The sequence below is a fragment of the Mya arenaria genome, chromosome 6, assembly GCF_026914265.1.
Source record: "Mya arenaria isolate MELC-2E11 chromosome 6, ASM2691426v1".
Lineage (NCBI taxonomy): Eukaryota > Metazoa > Mollusca > Bivalvia > Myida > Myidae > Mya > Mya arenaria.
In genome coordinates, this window is record NC_069127.1 from 29,002,038 (window position 1) to 29,018,635 (window position 16,598).

Genomic DNA, 16,598 nt, shown 5'->3' on the forward strand with positions numbered 1-16,598 from the left:
TTGTTTTCAGAAGTGGAAGAACCAGGCACAAACGTTGGTGGAATAGTTGGAGGAATTATTGCAGCCCTGGTTGCCATAGCGGTCGTTATCGTGGTAGTGATATTTGTACGTCGACGTGGACAGACAAAGAGCAATATGTATCGTCACCAGCCAGGGGAACACATGGCCAATAGGCTCTCACTGACAAATAGGAGGTCATGGTGAGTGGAGTTGAGGCCAGGGGCCTGGGGCCGTTTCATTTAATGATTTAAGTCGTAACTAATTATCTTAAAATATTTAAAATAAAAATTGGCAACACATCAATTTTTTGTTTATTTTTTCAACTTTGTGTACATTTTCAATGTTGTCTAAAGTTTAAATCACACAAATAATGAAAAAGAAATGGAAATTTGACACTATTTAAAAATCAATTTACTACTAAAATGACTAATATAGTAAGCTTTATATTCAATATAAATTTACCACTTTATTGAAATATGGGCTCATTTCAATATTATTGAAATGAGCCCATATTTCAATAAAGTGGTAAATTTAAATTATCTTGGTGTTTTTTTTTTGTTAATTTGCAAAATAATTGTGTGAATTAAACTTAAGCCAGTATACATGAAAACATGGTTTAGGAAATAAAAAAAAAAAGCTGTTGCCATATGTCACGACAGTTACGTTTTAGAAATAATTTATGATTACGACCTAACACAGTGTTCAAAAAGCATCTTAAATCATTCCTGACTAAAGTCATTGTCCTTATTTAAAAATCATATGATATAAAAACTCTATTTTCTTACAATGCCATTACTCGGAGGGGGAACAACTCTGTGAGGAATTTTGTGTAATTTTATTTTACCGGTATTTAGATTTTTGGGATACTTTCCGCTTCTAGCAATATTTGCTTAGAAAAATATACTGTCACAGTAACTCTGGCTAAACTAATTATAAGTTAACTTAAATAATTACAGTTATATCTCTTGTTCACCTGGAGGAAATTGTGTTGGTATTTTCTCCCTTAAGTACTCGTAATTTTATACTTATATCTATGTGATTGTAAATGAATGATTATTTTTACAGTTGTCCTGTGAACTTGGCTGACTTCAAGAACCACATAGCGTACATGAAGGCTGACTCTGACTTCAAATATGCCGAACAATTTGAGGTAGGTTCAAATTTTTCTTATCTTGGTAGAATGATAAAGCCTTTACATGCATGATTAATCTTCATGAATATGAATACTTTTGAAATGTTTATTCTAGTAATTTAGGAGTTCATGTTTAGGGACAAGTTTGCATATATTTTTTTCCGAAAACCACCAAATGTATCAACAACACTGCAAATAAAGCTGACTTGAGGTCTTGGCATTTCATTAAGTGCACAGTGTTGAGGTGTATGATTCTTAAAGTTCTTAGGCTGGTATTAATTAGATGCCCCACTTGCCACCTCTTTTTTCCACCACCCCCACCAAGTTATATTGACTCAAATAAAAATGTTGAACTAGGGTCTGTATGATTGTGTTCATGGTTCATGAAGAAACACAGTCATGTATATGGGCCCTTATAAAAAGGAAGAGCATAAACACATATCCCCTCCCCATCCCGCCCTAATTTTAAAAAAAAGGGATGTAAATGAAATCAAGCAATTAATTTATATTGGCTTTACCTCAACATGTTATTGTTTCGATTCTTGTTTACATGAGTACTCTGAAAATGAACACGAGGCAGAAAACAGAGCTCTAGAATGATTATGAGCTATTATAATTATAAGCTATCTGACCAATCAAGCATACATGTATATTGGTATAAACTACAATTATCTTAATGAACCCCTTTCAATATACATAAGCCATTTTACTTCTTTATCAGCAGTAGCATAAATACGCCTAATTACACCAAGACCGTTAGCTGTAAGATAAAGCTATTCAACCTATCAACAAATAGATAGATACATGCTTTTATGCCATCATAATTTAATGCCAATATTTTTCATAGCTGTTGCTTGTTTATTCCTGATGAGTGCATTTATACCAAGTATCGATAAATACAGTACACGCAAAACAAATACCGTGTGAAATTATTTAACTTTCAACATGTTGTGTCACATCTTTGTCCAGGACCTGAAGGAGATAGGGCGTGGTCAGCCAGTGACACACGCTGAGTTACCATGCAATAGGGGTAAGAACCGTTTCACGAACATCCTGCCTTATGACCACTCCCGCGTCAAGCTCCTCCCTATTGATGACGAAGAAGGGTCAGACTACATCAACGCTAACTATATACCGGTATAATAACCAAATTTTCCTAATTTTCTTAAAGGTCAATTTTATGATGAAAAATTAAAAATTTTGTTAATCGTCTGAAAATCGTTGTCATACATGCTTCTTATGACGTCATATAATTCAATACAAGCAAACAGACACATATCAAAGCTCACATGATTGGTATGACATTTTAACTTACAGAAATACAGTAGTTGAAGAATATATTTTTTATTTATTCAAATTGAAAAGTATACCATAAGACAGTCACGGAATTAAGAAATAAAACGTTGTAAAATTAGGAAATCGGATCTGTTATTAAATTCTGAAATAGTGATTATTTCCATATAGCGATTTCTGATTATTGGAAAGAAACAAAAAATTGAACAAAGAAGGAATAAAATCGAGACCGAAAAATAAATGCGAAATAGTCATAATTTCGGATAGCGGTGTTTAGATGTAATACTTTCATTTTACTCAATATCTGTTAGATTGTGTGAAACATTGACATATTAACAACTTTTTTCGCCCACTTAGGGCTACCGGTCGAAGAGAGAGTACATCGTTACCCAGGGTCCCTTACCAGCAACACGTGACGACTTCTGGCGGATGCTGTGGGAACAAAATACACGCAACATCGTCATGCTTACAAAATGCATAGAAAAGGGGAGGGTAGGTCTTGAAGAGTTCTCATTTAATAGATTGTTTTTATTTTGCAAGGAATAAAGTATTACAAATCGATCAGGTTGCCATTTTTAATCCTGGTCGAAAATAAAATTTAACAATGTTTTTCGATGCTTAGTTAATGGTGATGCAAATTTTAACTTTGTGAAGTTGACCCAGGGGAACAAAAAATACCTAAAAAACAAACATGGTGAAATTAAAGCAATCTGCAGTGATATTTCATTGTCAACTTTGTTCGCTTTTTAAAGATGGCAAGGAATATGTTGTAAGATGTAAATTGTTTTGTTTGTGGAGGCTTATGTTGTGAAAACGCATGCATTAGTTGTTGTTGAAATTAAAAATTCCTTCATATATGTTTTGTAGGCTTAACATATATTGGCTTCAGTATATTATTCATGATTTATCAATTTAAAAAAAACAAACACCATGCATGAAGTTTTGTGGAGTTGGCCTTGTCTTTAAAATACAAACAAGAATTATGTTGGGTGGTGATGGCTAAATTGTAACAGGAACTTTGGTTTGATATCTGCTTGAAGCATATGGCTCTTAATTCTTAATCATGTGTGTAAATAGCTGATGTATTTAAACCATTGTGACATACACAATCACATTTTCATGTGCTTACAGGAGAAGTGTGACAAGTACTGGCCGACAGGTTCCGACGCTGTTTTTTACGGTGACCTTCAGGTGGCAGTGTTAAACGAGACGCTGTTTCCTGATTGGACAATTACTGAATTCCGGGTCTCTTTGGTAGGACACAGTCTTGTTCATTGTAATGATTTTTAATTTTAATATTTTACATCATTTTGTTATGTGTGTTTGTTGTGTCTAAAAAGGCATACAGCACTTTTTAATTACATGTAGCATCTTTCAACCAAAAAGTTTGTTTTTTTAAAACACGATGAAAGTTCTATTAGGAGTACCAGGGTTTCACATTAAGTTGAAATGTGGGTCCATTGACAGAAAGCTGGATCTGGGACTCCACAGTTTTCTGCTTCAGGAAAATCTCTGATACCAAAGTGGCAAAATTACTTTTTACATACAGACAAACTCCGTTGACTCAAACTCCAAGGGACCGGCGAAAATACCTCGAACCTCGCAACATTCGAGCAAAGCATCTAGTTTGAGCCAACGACAAACTTGAGCCAAGCAAGTTTGAGCCAACTTGGTCGGACTGTAGACTGAAAATTTTAGGAAATGACCATCGACTCTGAAATTTTTGGATGAAAGATTTTCAGGCTAATAATAGCACTGAATTTGTTGTTTTTTTATCACAGGGAGAACAGTCGAGGCAGGTACGGCATTTTCATTTTACCTCATGGCCGGATTTTGGGGTTCCGAAGAAGGAGCAGGTGCTTGTTCGCTTTGTGCGCATGGTTCGAGAAAAACTCATTAAAGACGCAGGTCCCATCATTGTCCACTGCAGGTGAGTGCCATCGGGAATGGTTGTAAATTCATATAAAAATGGATGGTAAATTTCATAGTTTCGCTTCGTAACAGACAAATTGTTCATTTGTACACATATTGGCTGAAGTTTCATTTAAAATAAACCAGTTATTGACCAGTCAGCAAACAAGTGAAATAAAGCTTGAACCAGATCGCGACTGCCCTCGATGATGACCTACTTTAACAAAAGAATATTTTTAGTGATAAAGTTTACGTCCATTTCTTTTTAATTGGTTACCATGTGACAAATGAATCTCTCAATGGTTCATGGTGCAAGTGTTAATAACTAACCATAACACAGACTTTTTAATCGATTGTTATATTGTGTATTTCAGTGCCGGAGTCGGAAGGTCAGGAACATTTGTCGTATTGGATCGAATGCTGCAGCGTATCAAGGACCATGACTCTGTTGACATTTTCAACGCGGTATTGGAGCTTCGCAAGCAGCGTGTCTGGATGGTCCAAACTGAGGTACAGTCTAACTGGAAGCTTTAATTTTGCATTTGAGTCCTTTACTTTATTTCCAGCATATGTCAAACACATTTTATAGCAGCAATTGCGCTTATAATAATTCTTCATTCATTTTCTTTGAATAATACATAATGGTATTACTTGTTATTTTTTTGGCTTGTCTGATTTTTAAAGAATTTTTGTCTTATGCCCATTTTTTGAAGTTGAAGAAAAAGTTGAGTTACTGTCATAGGACATGGCTGTGTTGTATCGTCTTTTGTTAATTTTCTTTAAATCCTATGCCAGAACTCACACATGAAACTTGGTACGGATGTTAACAAAGGGAATACATAATTATATTTATAGACGGTCCAATAACTCAGGCTAAAATAACTGTTGTGTTATGTCCCTTGATGGACTTATAACAGCTGTTGGGGATATTCACTTTTGAGTTGTGCCTTATGTGACGTGTACCACGTGACATATTTGTGTACCATGTGACATATAAGTGTACCATGTGACAATATGAATGCTTTTCCATTTCAGCAACAGTATATCTGTATCCACAACTGCCTTTTATGTGTTCTGGAGGGGCGTGAAGATGAACACGTGTATAGCAACGTTGGCCACTCTAATATTGCATTTGAAGGTGAGACTGGTTTACCACATTGAAAACTTTGCCTAGCTGATGTTGAACTTTATGCCAGACTGGTTACTGTTTTTAAGTTAAGAAAATATCCTTTTTTCCATAAACATAAATAAAGAAATGCATTCAAATTGCTCTTTGTAGTATGTTGGTTTTGATGACAAAAAAGTGGACTGTTACGGGATACATGCAATTCATTAAATGAAAAACCTAAATTTTAAAAAACAACAACATGAAAACAGTCTGGGTTCAAGAATATTGATTGAAATTGTCTTGGCATGTAGTTCTGTTAGCCTGCAATTATGAGTGGTTTCCAGTCATGTAGATACATAGAGCTATTGTGTGGATTGTCATTGTAGAATTAGTTATTGTGCTATTCTTGGCAATTTCTATGCCATTTTCTAGGCATTTTTGGACCTATATTAATTTTTGGAAAAAAATGTCATCAAACCTTTTATTAGGATTGAAAAATCCAGTGGTTACATGTAAAAAAAAAAGAATTTTGTGTAGTTTAGAATTTTGCCAGTGGGAATGGGTCAGAATGTCTGACCTTTGGGTTGCTTTGAAAAGGGTGTGCTTTAAATGGTAGTACTTGTGATTTGTATGTTTGTATGTATTGTTTTAAAGGTACACTCTGTGAGATACAAAAAAGTAAATATACATACATGAGTTAATTTCTGCGCTTAAATAATGGATTTTAGTCACAACTTCAATAATATTAAATCTGTATAGACGTCACAAATGGCAATAAATTGATATTGTTTTATTTCCACAACTTTTATGTTCATTTTTATACCCCCCAAAACAAAGTTTGGGGGGGTATACTGGAATCGGGTTGTCCGTCTGTCTGTCCGTCCGTTTTTTTTTTTTGTCCGGGATTCATCTTTGTCGTTATTGAACAAATCTTTTTCAAACTTTCAGATATTAATGGCCATGATGTAAACTTGCGCCTCTGTGAAATTGGTACGGGTCACATGACCCTGACCAGAGTTATCTCCCCTTGATGTGTTAAAGTAGGCAAAATAAGCCCTGTCCGGGATTCATCTTTGTTATTATTCAACAAATCTTTATCAAACTTTCAGAAATTAATGGCCATGATGTAAACTTGCGCCTCTGTGAAATTGGTACGGGTCACATGACCCTGACCAGAGTTATCTCCCCTTGATGTGTTAAAGTAGGCAAAATAAGCCCTGTCCGGGATTCATCTTTGTTATTATTCAACAAATCTTTATCAAACTTTCAGAAATTAATGGCCATGTTGTAAACTTTCGCCTCTGTGAATTTGGTACAGGTCACATGACCCTGACTGGAGTTATCTCCCCTTGATGTGTTAAAGTAGGCAAAATAAGCCCTGTCCGGGATTCATCTTTGTTATTATTCAACAAATCTTTATCAAACTTTCAGAAATTAATGGCCATGTTGTAAACTTTCGCCTCTGTGAATTTGGTACAGGTCACATGACCCTGACTGGAGTTATCTCCCCTTGATGTGTTAAAGTAGGCAAAATAAGCCTTTCGCCTCTGTGAATTTGGTACAGGTCACATGACCCTGACTGGAGTTATCTCCCCTTGATGTGTTAAAGTAGGCAAAATAAGCCCTGTCCGGGATTCATCTTTGTTATTATTCAACAAATCTTTATCAAACTTTCAGAAATTAATGGCCATGTTGTAAACTTTCGCCTCCGTGAATTTGGTACAGGTCACATGACCCTGACTGGAGTTATCTCCCCTTGTAGGCAAAATTAGCTTTGTCCGGCCTAACTCCAGGGCAAACAACCTAGACATGGAGGGGTGGGGGGTATTCGTTAGCCTATGGCTTACAGTTCTAGTTAATACTGATTAAAGTTTGTTTCACTCAAATATGTAGAAAAATAATGAAACTATGACATGAAGATAATCAATTCCAATTTACAAATAAATTCGACTAAAATCTTTATTAAAATGGCACCCAGGACTTCAAAAAATTTATAATATTCAGCATCAAAAGTTTTGGTATGACTTGGCCTTAACAGTTATGATTTTTTTTTCAATAAAATACATGTTGTTGTTTTTTGAGCTATAAATTACGAAATTTGTATTTATGATATAAATGTCGGCATTCAATACAAAATCTGTTTAACTCATTTACTTTCGTTGATTTTTTTTTTTTTGACAAAGTTTAGAAAACTGGTTTTAATATATTTTGTATCAAATGACTACAAATGCAATATCCTTTTTGTGCTAAAAAAAACACAGCTGTTAGCTATCTGACAGAATGTACCTTTAAAGCTGCACTCTCTCCGATTTACAATTTTTACAACTTTTTTATTTTTTGTCTTGGAAAGAGCAAATTTTTGTCTGCATTCCAATGATAAACAATTGCTGACAAAAGATCAGATCGCAGATTTTCATATTTTTGTTCGAAAATTAATGTTTTATGGCTTAAACCGTTACTAACGGTTTAAGAAAAATGCATAAAACATCAATTTTTGAACTTAAATATAAAAATCTGCGATCTAATTTTTTGTCAGCAGTCTTATATCATTGGTTTGCAGATATTTACGCAAAAAATTGCTCTTTCCAAGACAAAAAATAAAAAAGTTGACAAAACGTTCAATCCGTGAGAGTGCAGCTTTAAGTAATTACTATAGATAGCTGTGTCTTTTTAGAGGGCTTTGTTTTTATTTATTTTTTGCGAAACCATCAAATTCTGCTTATGAGTTGAAAGTCTTGTGAAGTATTAATTTAACAATGTTTGTTAATGTTTAAAAAATAGTGTCACAAACTTTAACCTTTACCATGCGAGTAAGTTGGCGACAACCAAAATTGCGGAAAATAAGACCTTGTGAAATTAAAACAATTTACTGTAAAGTAGAATCACAGGGGGCAGAAACCAATTATTTTTATTTTTTCTAGCCTATATGTATATATATTTATAGAGAGAGAGTTTATACATATAGACTAGAAAAAATAATTTGTTTCTGCCCCCTGTGAGTAGAATGATGTGCATATTAACAAATTCATCATGATTGATGATAGGCCCATTTTATAATCAAGCATAAAACAGAATCTCATAATATAACATATTTCAATTGACTACGAAACAAATGTCACAAATAGAATTAAAATTTTAACTTCTTAGTCTTAAGCTACCTGCTTAAAATAATTCATTTCAAGGAGGAATAAAGCATTGAAAAATATGCTTGTTTAAAGATGGGCCCTTTGAGGATATAAAAAATTACACGAATACCGCAATATTCTGTATTGCTTAAAAGGTAATAGTTGTACCAAATATTTCTTCATAGACAAAATACAATGTGCTGACAAATGCCTAAGTATGTTTAATTTTAAAAACCGATATTTTACAGAAAATGCAAATGACGAAAAATTCAAGATTATACTTCCAACAACGTAGTACATGTAATGTTATTTAACGTTTTAAACTTTCTGTTATGTTTTGCATGTATCTTTTGTTATGTTTGATTAACTGAGGTTCTATTAACTTGTTGCATTTTATTTTCTACAGAAAGAAAGTTGTCCTTTCACTATAATTCTTTCCTCAATGATGTGTTCATGAGTAAGAAAGATTTTCCTAAACCAAGCTTTCCCAATTTGGCAAATTCCATTTGTAATATTGACTATTGTATGAGAAATTATATGATATCCCGATGCAGGTTTCACAAACAATCTAAAATGGGAGAATATTTTCCCGCTTGAAATTAAATTCTCCCGTTGGAGAGAAATAATAACACTCTAATCAATTTGCTTTTAACCATCTTTGCTTAGTTTGCTACGCTACTTAAGTTTCTTTGTGACACCAGGCCAAGTTTGAGATTACTGAGATTTGAAACTACTGGAATATTTTTAACAAGTTTTTAGTCTTTCAAATTGGGAAAGCTTTATGACTGGTTTTATCGAAAAAACCTGGATTTTTTCTTTATTTTGATTCTTGTTTGCATGAAGCATTAATTTTTAACATTTATTTTTCTTTAACAGATATTAATTGGTCTATTTATGATGCGGACAGACTTGAGGTTAAAAGATTATTACAGAAAATAAACCATGTTGAAATGAACATAACAAATTGTGAAGGTTCAATTATTTTGTGTCGAGGTCTAGAAATATGTTTTTCATTTAACAAGTGACATTTTGTCTATGGGAGCTACGTTTTATCACATTAAAACAGTAAAACTGGTATTGTTATTTAAGCATGCTAAATGTAAAGCTGCTTTTAATTCAACAAGAGTTTTCTATCAAAAAGTTTTATTAAATGTATCATATAATAATAATATAATGAAAAAGTTATAAAAGAGTTATTATCAATTTGTACATTTTTCGAAGATTTGTTGTCATGTTCTTGGTGTCTGTGTTGTTGGGTTAGTGCTTTGTCATTGTGCAAAAACTAAGCCAATATAGCTCAAAAACTGTTTAAGGTATTCAAATAGAAACTTGGTACAAATGTTTCAAGATACAATACACATCTTAAGAGCCAGGCCCCAATTTCTCGAAACTTCTTAAGTCCCTTATAACAGGATTAAGCTAATCTCACTATTTTTGTTGTTCTATAAAATGTGTTATATTTACTTCTTCGAGAATTTTTAGAAATTATATAGGAATACTCTGTATGATTATCAGAATAAACCATTTTTCATTTATCAAAATCCATTTTCATTATGTATTTTGGCTAATTGAAATAAGCGACTTAAGCCTGTTAAGCTTAAGAAGTTTCGAGAAATTGGGGCAAGGCTGATAACTCTTGCTTTAGTAATTAAATAGTAATGTCCCTATTGTTTACTGTAACATAACTGACCAGCGTTGCTGTTAGATCCTTAGCATTCTTGTTGGATATTACATCACCAAATGAAAAATATCATTACATTTACTACTATGTAATAGAAAAAATATTATTTATTATTGATCGGACCAGATGCCTTTTAATAATTTTCTTTAATTTTGATTCTTGAATTAGACTAAATGTGATAATAATAATGTGACTGTGTTTTTCAGATGACGAAGGCGTGGATTTGAACTAAGAGATTTCTGGGTCTTTCACTGGCTACTACTGGTCACTACACTAGCCACTATTGATCACTTCAGGCCTCTACTGGTCACTCTACTGGCCAGATTTCAGCATGTACTATTTACATGAACTACTCTGATTGGCAAGTTTTATGGACTTATCATAATGGACAAGCCGTATCGACTCTGACTGATCACTTGGACTAGTCATATTGGACACACCATATGGGCTGGACAGATGTGGACCGTATTAAAAGCTGCCAGACTACATGTGATTTTCTTAGCATGCCTTGCAGCAGATCATTTATCGTGGTCTAAATATTGATTCCTTTGATATATTGATTTCTAGTATAGACAACAGTAGGTTTTAAAATTTGCTGAGACTAAAGAAAAGGAGAATAAATTGCGTGTGGTCAAAGAGAGTTAATACCTTATAGGTGGAAATTAAGGATGATTAGTGACAGTTGTTTTAATTTTGCGAGGTTTTAATTATATTCTCACTTTTTCACGAATTATTTCGTGAATTTTAAAGGTGGTGAAATAGTCATTATACATGAATGTATATTGAGTCACAAATAATAAACTGGCATATTGACCAAAAACATTAAAATTGCGAAAAAAGGACCTCGCAAAATTAATATAATTAACAATAATTGTTGAACAAAAAATTATTGTTTAGAATAATTCATTTTTTTTTACTGTGTGTTCAATATACATATTTTAAATTTACTACATAGCGTTTTTCATAATTATGTTAAGGTGACAATGAATTAATTGCAAGATTTTCATTCCTGCCCGCTTTTTTTCACCGCACCAACTCAAATGAAAATGTTGAACTAGGGTCTGTATTGCCTGTCGGTCCAGTACTTCTTGGGAACAGCGTTTATTCATACCTTATTCAGATTGTCGATGTTTAATATTCAGATGTAAAAATGGAGAATTGTTATGATCGTGTTTGTGGTTTGTCTAGAGACACATGCATATGGTCCCTCATGCAATAAGAAAGAACATGAACTTATTTTCAACAGAAAAACAGTCATCTAAGAAAAATAAAATGCCACCACCCGTCTCCATTTAAAAAAATATAATTTGGATGAAAATCTTGCAATTAATTTATATTGGCCTTTATTATGTAATGTTTTACTCATCTTGACTCTGCTTCACGGTGCCTTAAAGAATGAGGCTCAGAAAGTGCTTAGGAAAGGCTGTTTTGTGATACATTATTTCATTAAATCAAAACTTTATATTGATCATTCCTTATCAAAATATTGTCAGAATGCATTTTGTTCTAGCTAAGGCATTATATTACTATAAGCAACGCTGTAGTGTTGAACAGATATCTTGGTGATTATGATTATACATGTCGAAGGATGAAAGCGAAAAGGTTCTAGGTGACATTAAGTAAAGAAGCAGATAAAACCTTTTCGCTTTCACCCCTCGAATTGTATTTGTGTGAATAAATTTGTCTGATTATCGGATTCAGCGTAACAAAAAATTGTTTATTTCCGGTTTCCCAACATACCTTATTTTTCTGCACCCAACTCTTATTTTTTTTCCCCACAGACAAAATATATTTGAATGTTATTTATTTTCTCCTTTTGGTTATTTTGTCTGGAGTTTTTTGCATAGGAAAGATTGTGACCATTTTTAGTGTTAAAATAATATTATACATAATTGGATTAAAACAAATTCCTAACCTACTTACCTTTATTTTATGTCTGAAATTGGAAACAAACATATTTCTTTTACGCCATATTATATTCTATATACAGATTTAGTTAGTGCTTAGATAAAAGGTTAAATTTGTCTGTTATTATGGTGAACATGATTTTGATGGAAAATTATTTTATTTCACAGATATATATATGTTTGTGTTCCTATAACTCTAATATTATGAAGACACAAGTTTCTGCTGCTATTTTCTGTAAATAAACTTGTCAGGAAAGTATTTGAAAAATACAGAAATCGTTTATGTAAAGTTATTACGATATTTGGTTGGAATCTCATTTACATATTTTTGCAACGAGGATTTTTTTTTTTTTTTTAAATAAAATGAATAAATATAGTTTTTATTACCTAAAGCTATAGATAAATGTTTATGTACGTCAGTGTTATTTTTATAGATAATTGTACATTTTATGATATAAGATATTGTTTAGGTTGTTGACATTCCAGTTTGACAGTATTATATAAGGGTTGCCATGGGGAACTTTAATATCTAAATATAAATGAGGGCTATTCCATTTAACTATATAACCCCCGGGGGGAAGGCACTTTTAAATTATGCCACCCCCCTAGAGAACCATGATTTCCCTTGTGGGGTCCAAATTAGCGAAAAAGGACACCCACTGATATACCGTACTATTTAATTAATTCCGAATTGGTGCATTGTGAGCAAATTTAATTCCTGCTTTTTTTCTCGCTCTTGACATGAGAAGTAAATTTAGACAATTTTTTCTAGTGATATTTAGATTTAAACTTTTATATCTGAAATAGATGTCCCAAACCTTGTTAGAAAATACTGCATAACACAGGTGTGTCTATTTTAATTCCAGAGGAGTGAAGTTTTGAATGTTATCTTCCATGATGTTTACATTATTGATAAGGCCTAAAAAAAAAATTGTTTGGTTAGGGTTACATCCTTTTCAAAAATAGGTAGGGTAGGTAGGCTTTTTTTTTTATTAGCTCGTCTGTTTTTCGAAGAAAAAAAGTCGAGTTATTGTGATAGCCTTGGCGTCGTCGGCGTCGTCTGCGTCTGCGTCTGCGTCTGCGTCGTCGTCGTCGTCCAAAAACTTTAACCTTACCTCATAACTCAAAAACCGTTCAACATTTTCACATTAAACTTGCTACACGTGTTCCTATTAACACTATGCATGTTTATAGCAGGTCATATAATTTTGCCTTTAATTAATATTGAGTTATCCCCCCTTTTCGACTTGGAATTTCATCAGACGAGCGTTGGCACCCACTCCGCGGTGCTCTTGTTATTATTTTTTTATTAGGCTTTATATAAGAATGTCATTTTCATCATTGGAGAATGGTGTTAAAGTTATCTTCTATATAAGCAATTAAGGTTTTAAACTACATATTGAAAAGCAAAAAAAGGAAAAGAATTTTTTTTTTTTTTTTTTTAGTTTTTCATTTTTTTTTCCCAACTGACTATAAAAACGTTTAAGGTCGGCGCCTATTCCGTAGGTAGGGTCGGGTAACCCGAACCAAATGTATTTTTTTTTAGGCCTAACTTTAAAAAAGTTCTGAACTATTGGCTCATTATTATGTAACTAAGTCCTTCTTTACCCACTGTCAGAACAAAGTGTTAGTTTGATGTTTTAACATCCTATAGACCCAGCCCAAATGATCCCAAAAGTTTAACTGTCAATTATTCAACACTACTTGCTTTACATGTGTTACAGAATGTGTGACATGGATATCGGCAAATCATCTCATATTACTCACGTTATTAGCAATCTCCACATTCCTCTGATATTAAGGTTAATACATCGAGTAATAATAATTTATCACGATAATACATGTACGTGTATTGAACTTCATTTTGACCTCTATACCTTCTGTCATTGGGAAAATATTTTCCAAACTTAGTTTTTTACATTCCTCAAACTAAGGCCAAGAAAAATATATCTAGTTTTCCAGGCATATTAAAAAATAAATAAAAAAGGATGCAGCAGGATTTGATTTGATTTCAATATATTTAAATTATTCTTTTCCTTATTTTTGGTGAATTTTTATTACTAAACAACAAAGCGTCACTTAGATTCTTTTGCAAATAAGAGCATATTGTGGGACATATTTAAATAATTATTAATGATAGATATCTAAATATTCAAACTTTTGATGACGGTCTTTATCAACGTAACAAGAATTGCCTTCACATTTCACACGTAATGTCTGAAAGATAAAATTCTAACGTGTCGATTGAAAGAAAGATTGAAGCATCATGATGTAAAAAAGAAATTTTGTAATGCCGGAGAAATTACATATTATTTTTATTTGGCCTTATTACTTGTGACCAGAAGGACCCATTATGATATACTAGTAGATTCTCAACAAATCTTGCCTTATGTACAAAATTGCTGTTTGATTATTTTTATGCTTTAATATCTTTTCAGGTAAAATGAAAACTTTTCTTTGAACTAGTCAGCTGCTATTTACATACAAATTTGTAATCCATACATTATACATACTGAGGACTCAGTGCAAGACTGTCATATCACCATTTATTCTATATTAAGTTACAACGGTTTTGCACTCAGCCTGAGATTACGTTTCTACTTTTTTCCCAGGTATTTTTTTAACACATGAATGGGCATTGTACATGTTTGTTTTTTATTTATCTTTCAACATACAGTAATTATATACTTTGATCTAATATTTGTTCATATGTCTAATAATAATAATTTGCTGATTGGTTTCAAATTGCTTCTATGAGCCAAATTGTTTTGTATGAAATAAATCAAGGAAATATGTAACCCCTGTCATTTATACATGGTTACAAAATTATATATTTTTATAGAATACAATAAAACTAGTCAAACTTATTGAAACAGATGATTTTCAAACTGTTTGGTTATCTAATATTTTATTTTTAAAACAGTATTTTCGGATGTGTGTGCTATAGCTACAGTTAATTCTACATAAAATATTCATTTGTTCTTATCAAAATCAGTCAAAATACACGCAAGTTTATAACTGTTCTGACATAATAAATTTGATGAGAGACAAATATTTGGACTTAAGGCTACAGTATGTTACAAATAAAAAAACCTTTGTCTTTTTTTTTGGAGAAAAAAATTGTATTGTCAAAGTGTTTTGTCCCAGTGGTTGGCAATTTTTTTTAACCTAGAACATCATCAAAAAACATTTATGATATTCAAATAAATCATGAAACACATGTTGGCAGAGACAACTCTGGCTTTAATTATTATTGAGTTATGCCCCTTTTTGGACTGAAAATCAACAGATGAGGGTTGGCATTTGCTCTGTGACATTCTTGTTAAAAAATACATACACTTCAATAAACACACCTATGATTGTTTTAGATCAGTGTTGTATATTCAAGGTTGTATATGTTTTTATGTTTGTATATGTTTTTGTTTGTTGTATATGTTTGTATGTGTCTGTTGTATATGTTTGTGTTTGTTGTATATGTTTGTACATGTTTGTATATGTTTGTCAAATGGTGCTGTAAGTAAAGTATATTTTAAGTAAATTGTACCGAACAGTTTATTATAATTGTAGATATGCAAAGTTTGGAAATTTGATAGTACCAAATGTGTATAAATCTAGACATAACAAGCTCCATAAGTTCTTGGTCTTAGATATACTTTACATCTTTTGAGTCATATGTGTGTACAAAAAAATCCAGTCAGAACTGCCACCCCTGGACAAATTCTGCACCCCAAATGTTTTTACCAAGTTTGAAATAATTTCCTCATGCATTCAAACTATAATCTTCTCTGACATTTCTGAGAGAAATAATTTTCTCATATGTTGAAACTATCATCTGTGATGTTTTTGAGTATACATGATCTTAATTGTACAAAATGTTAGGATAAAAAATATGTGGTAAATAGCTATTCGAAAATGGCATGTAAGGTTAGATATAATGGGGGGCTTTGTCTGCCTACAAGATAAAATAATTGCAAATACATACTTATACAATATACGTATTTTATAGGCATTAACAATAAACATACAAAAACATGCATCGTATTTAATGATTCTTTTGATAGGACCTTGTTTGATCATGCACTGATGCAGGTTGTTATGTCTGGGCATATTTGTTTGTTGCCGTGCAGTTGTTACCGATATTTCAAGAGATAGTCATAATTACTGATATTGATTGATACAGCAATTCTATATTTTACTAAATAAACATGTTGTGTGAAAAGTTGGGAGTTAATTGTTTTTATTTTACCATTCTTTGTTTACTTATTTGTAAAGTCTTTAGGGAAACGTTGAGTGGACATCCATGTGTTCATCTTATGTATTCGCTATGGAACACATACAGTCAAACTTGTATTCAGTGGCCAAGGTAAGGCCCGATAAGGCATATGGCCCTTAATAGCAGGTGACTGTTCAACCAGGTTTGACTGTAGTTGGAAAAGAGATC

The 16,598-nt window shown here is 32.5% G+C and overlaps 1 protein-coding gene across 1 annotated transcript in view; it reads left to right on the forward strand.

Moving 5' to 3' along the window:
• LOC128238358 (tyrosine-protein phosphatase 10D-like) overlaps positions 1-16,379 on the forward strand; it is a 51,519-nt gene extending 35,140 nt beyond the window's left edge. Inside the window, exons 23-31 of the mRNA XM_052954205.1 lie at positions 11-200; positions 1,066-1,150; positions 2,102-2,269; positions 2,783-2,917; positions 3,557-3,679; positions 4,207-4,355; positions 4,711-4,846; positions 5,372-5,474; positions 10,457-16,379. Of these exons, the coding sequence (XP_052810165.1) occupies positions 11-200; positions 1,066-1,150; positions 2,102-2,269; positions 2,783-2,917; positions 3,557-3,679; positions 4,207-4,355; positions 4,711-4,846; positions 5,372-5,474; positions 10,457-10,482 (1,115 nt within the window). The 3' untranslated portion in view covers positions 10,483-16,379. The remainder of the gene's footprint in view (positions 1-10; positions 201-1,065; positions 1,151-2,101; positions 2,270-2,782; positions 2,918-3,556; positions 3,680-4,206; positions 4,356-4,710; positions 4,847-5,371; positions 5,475-10,456) is intronic.
• Positions 16,380-16,598: the final 219 nt, after the last annotated feature.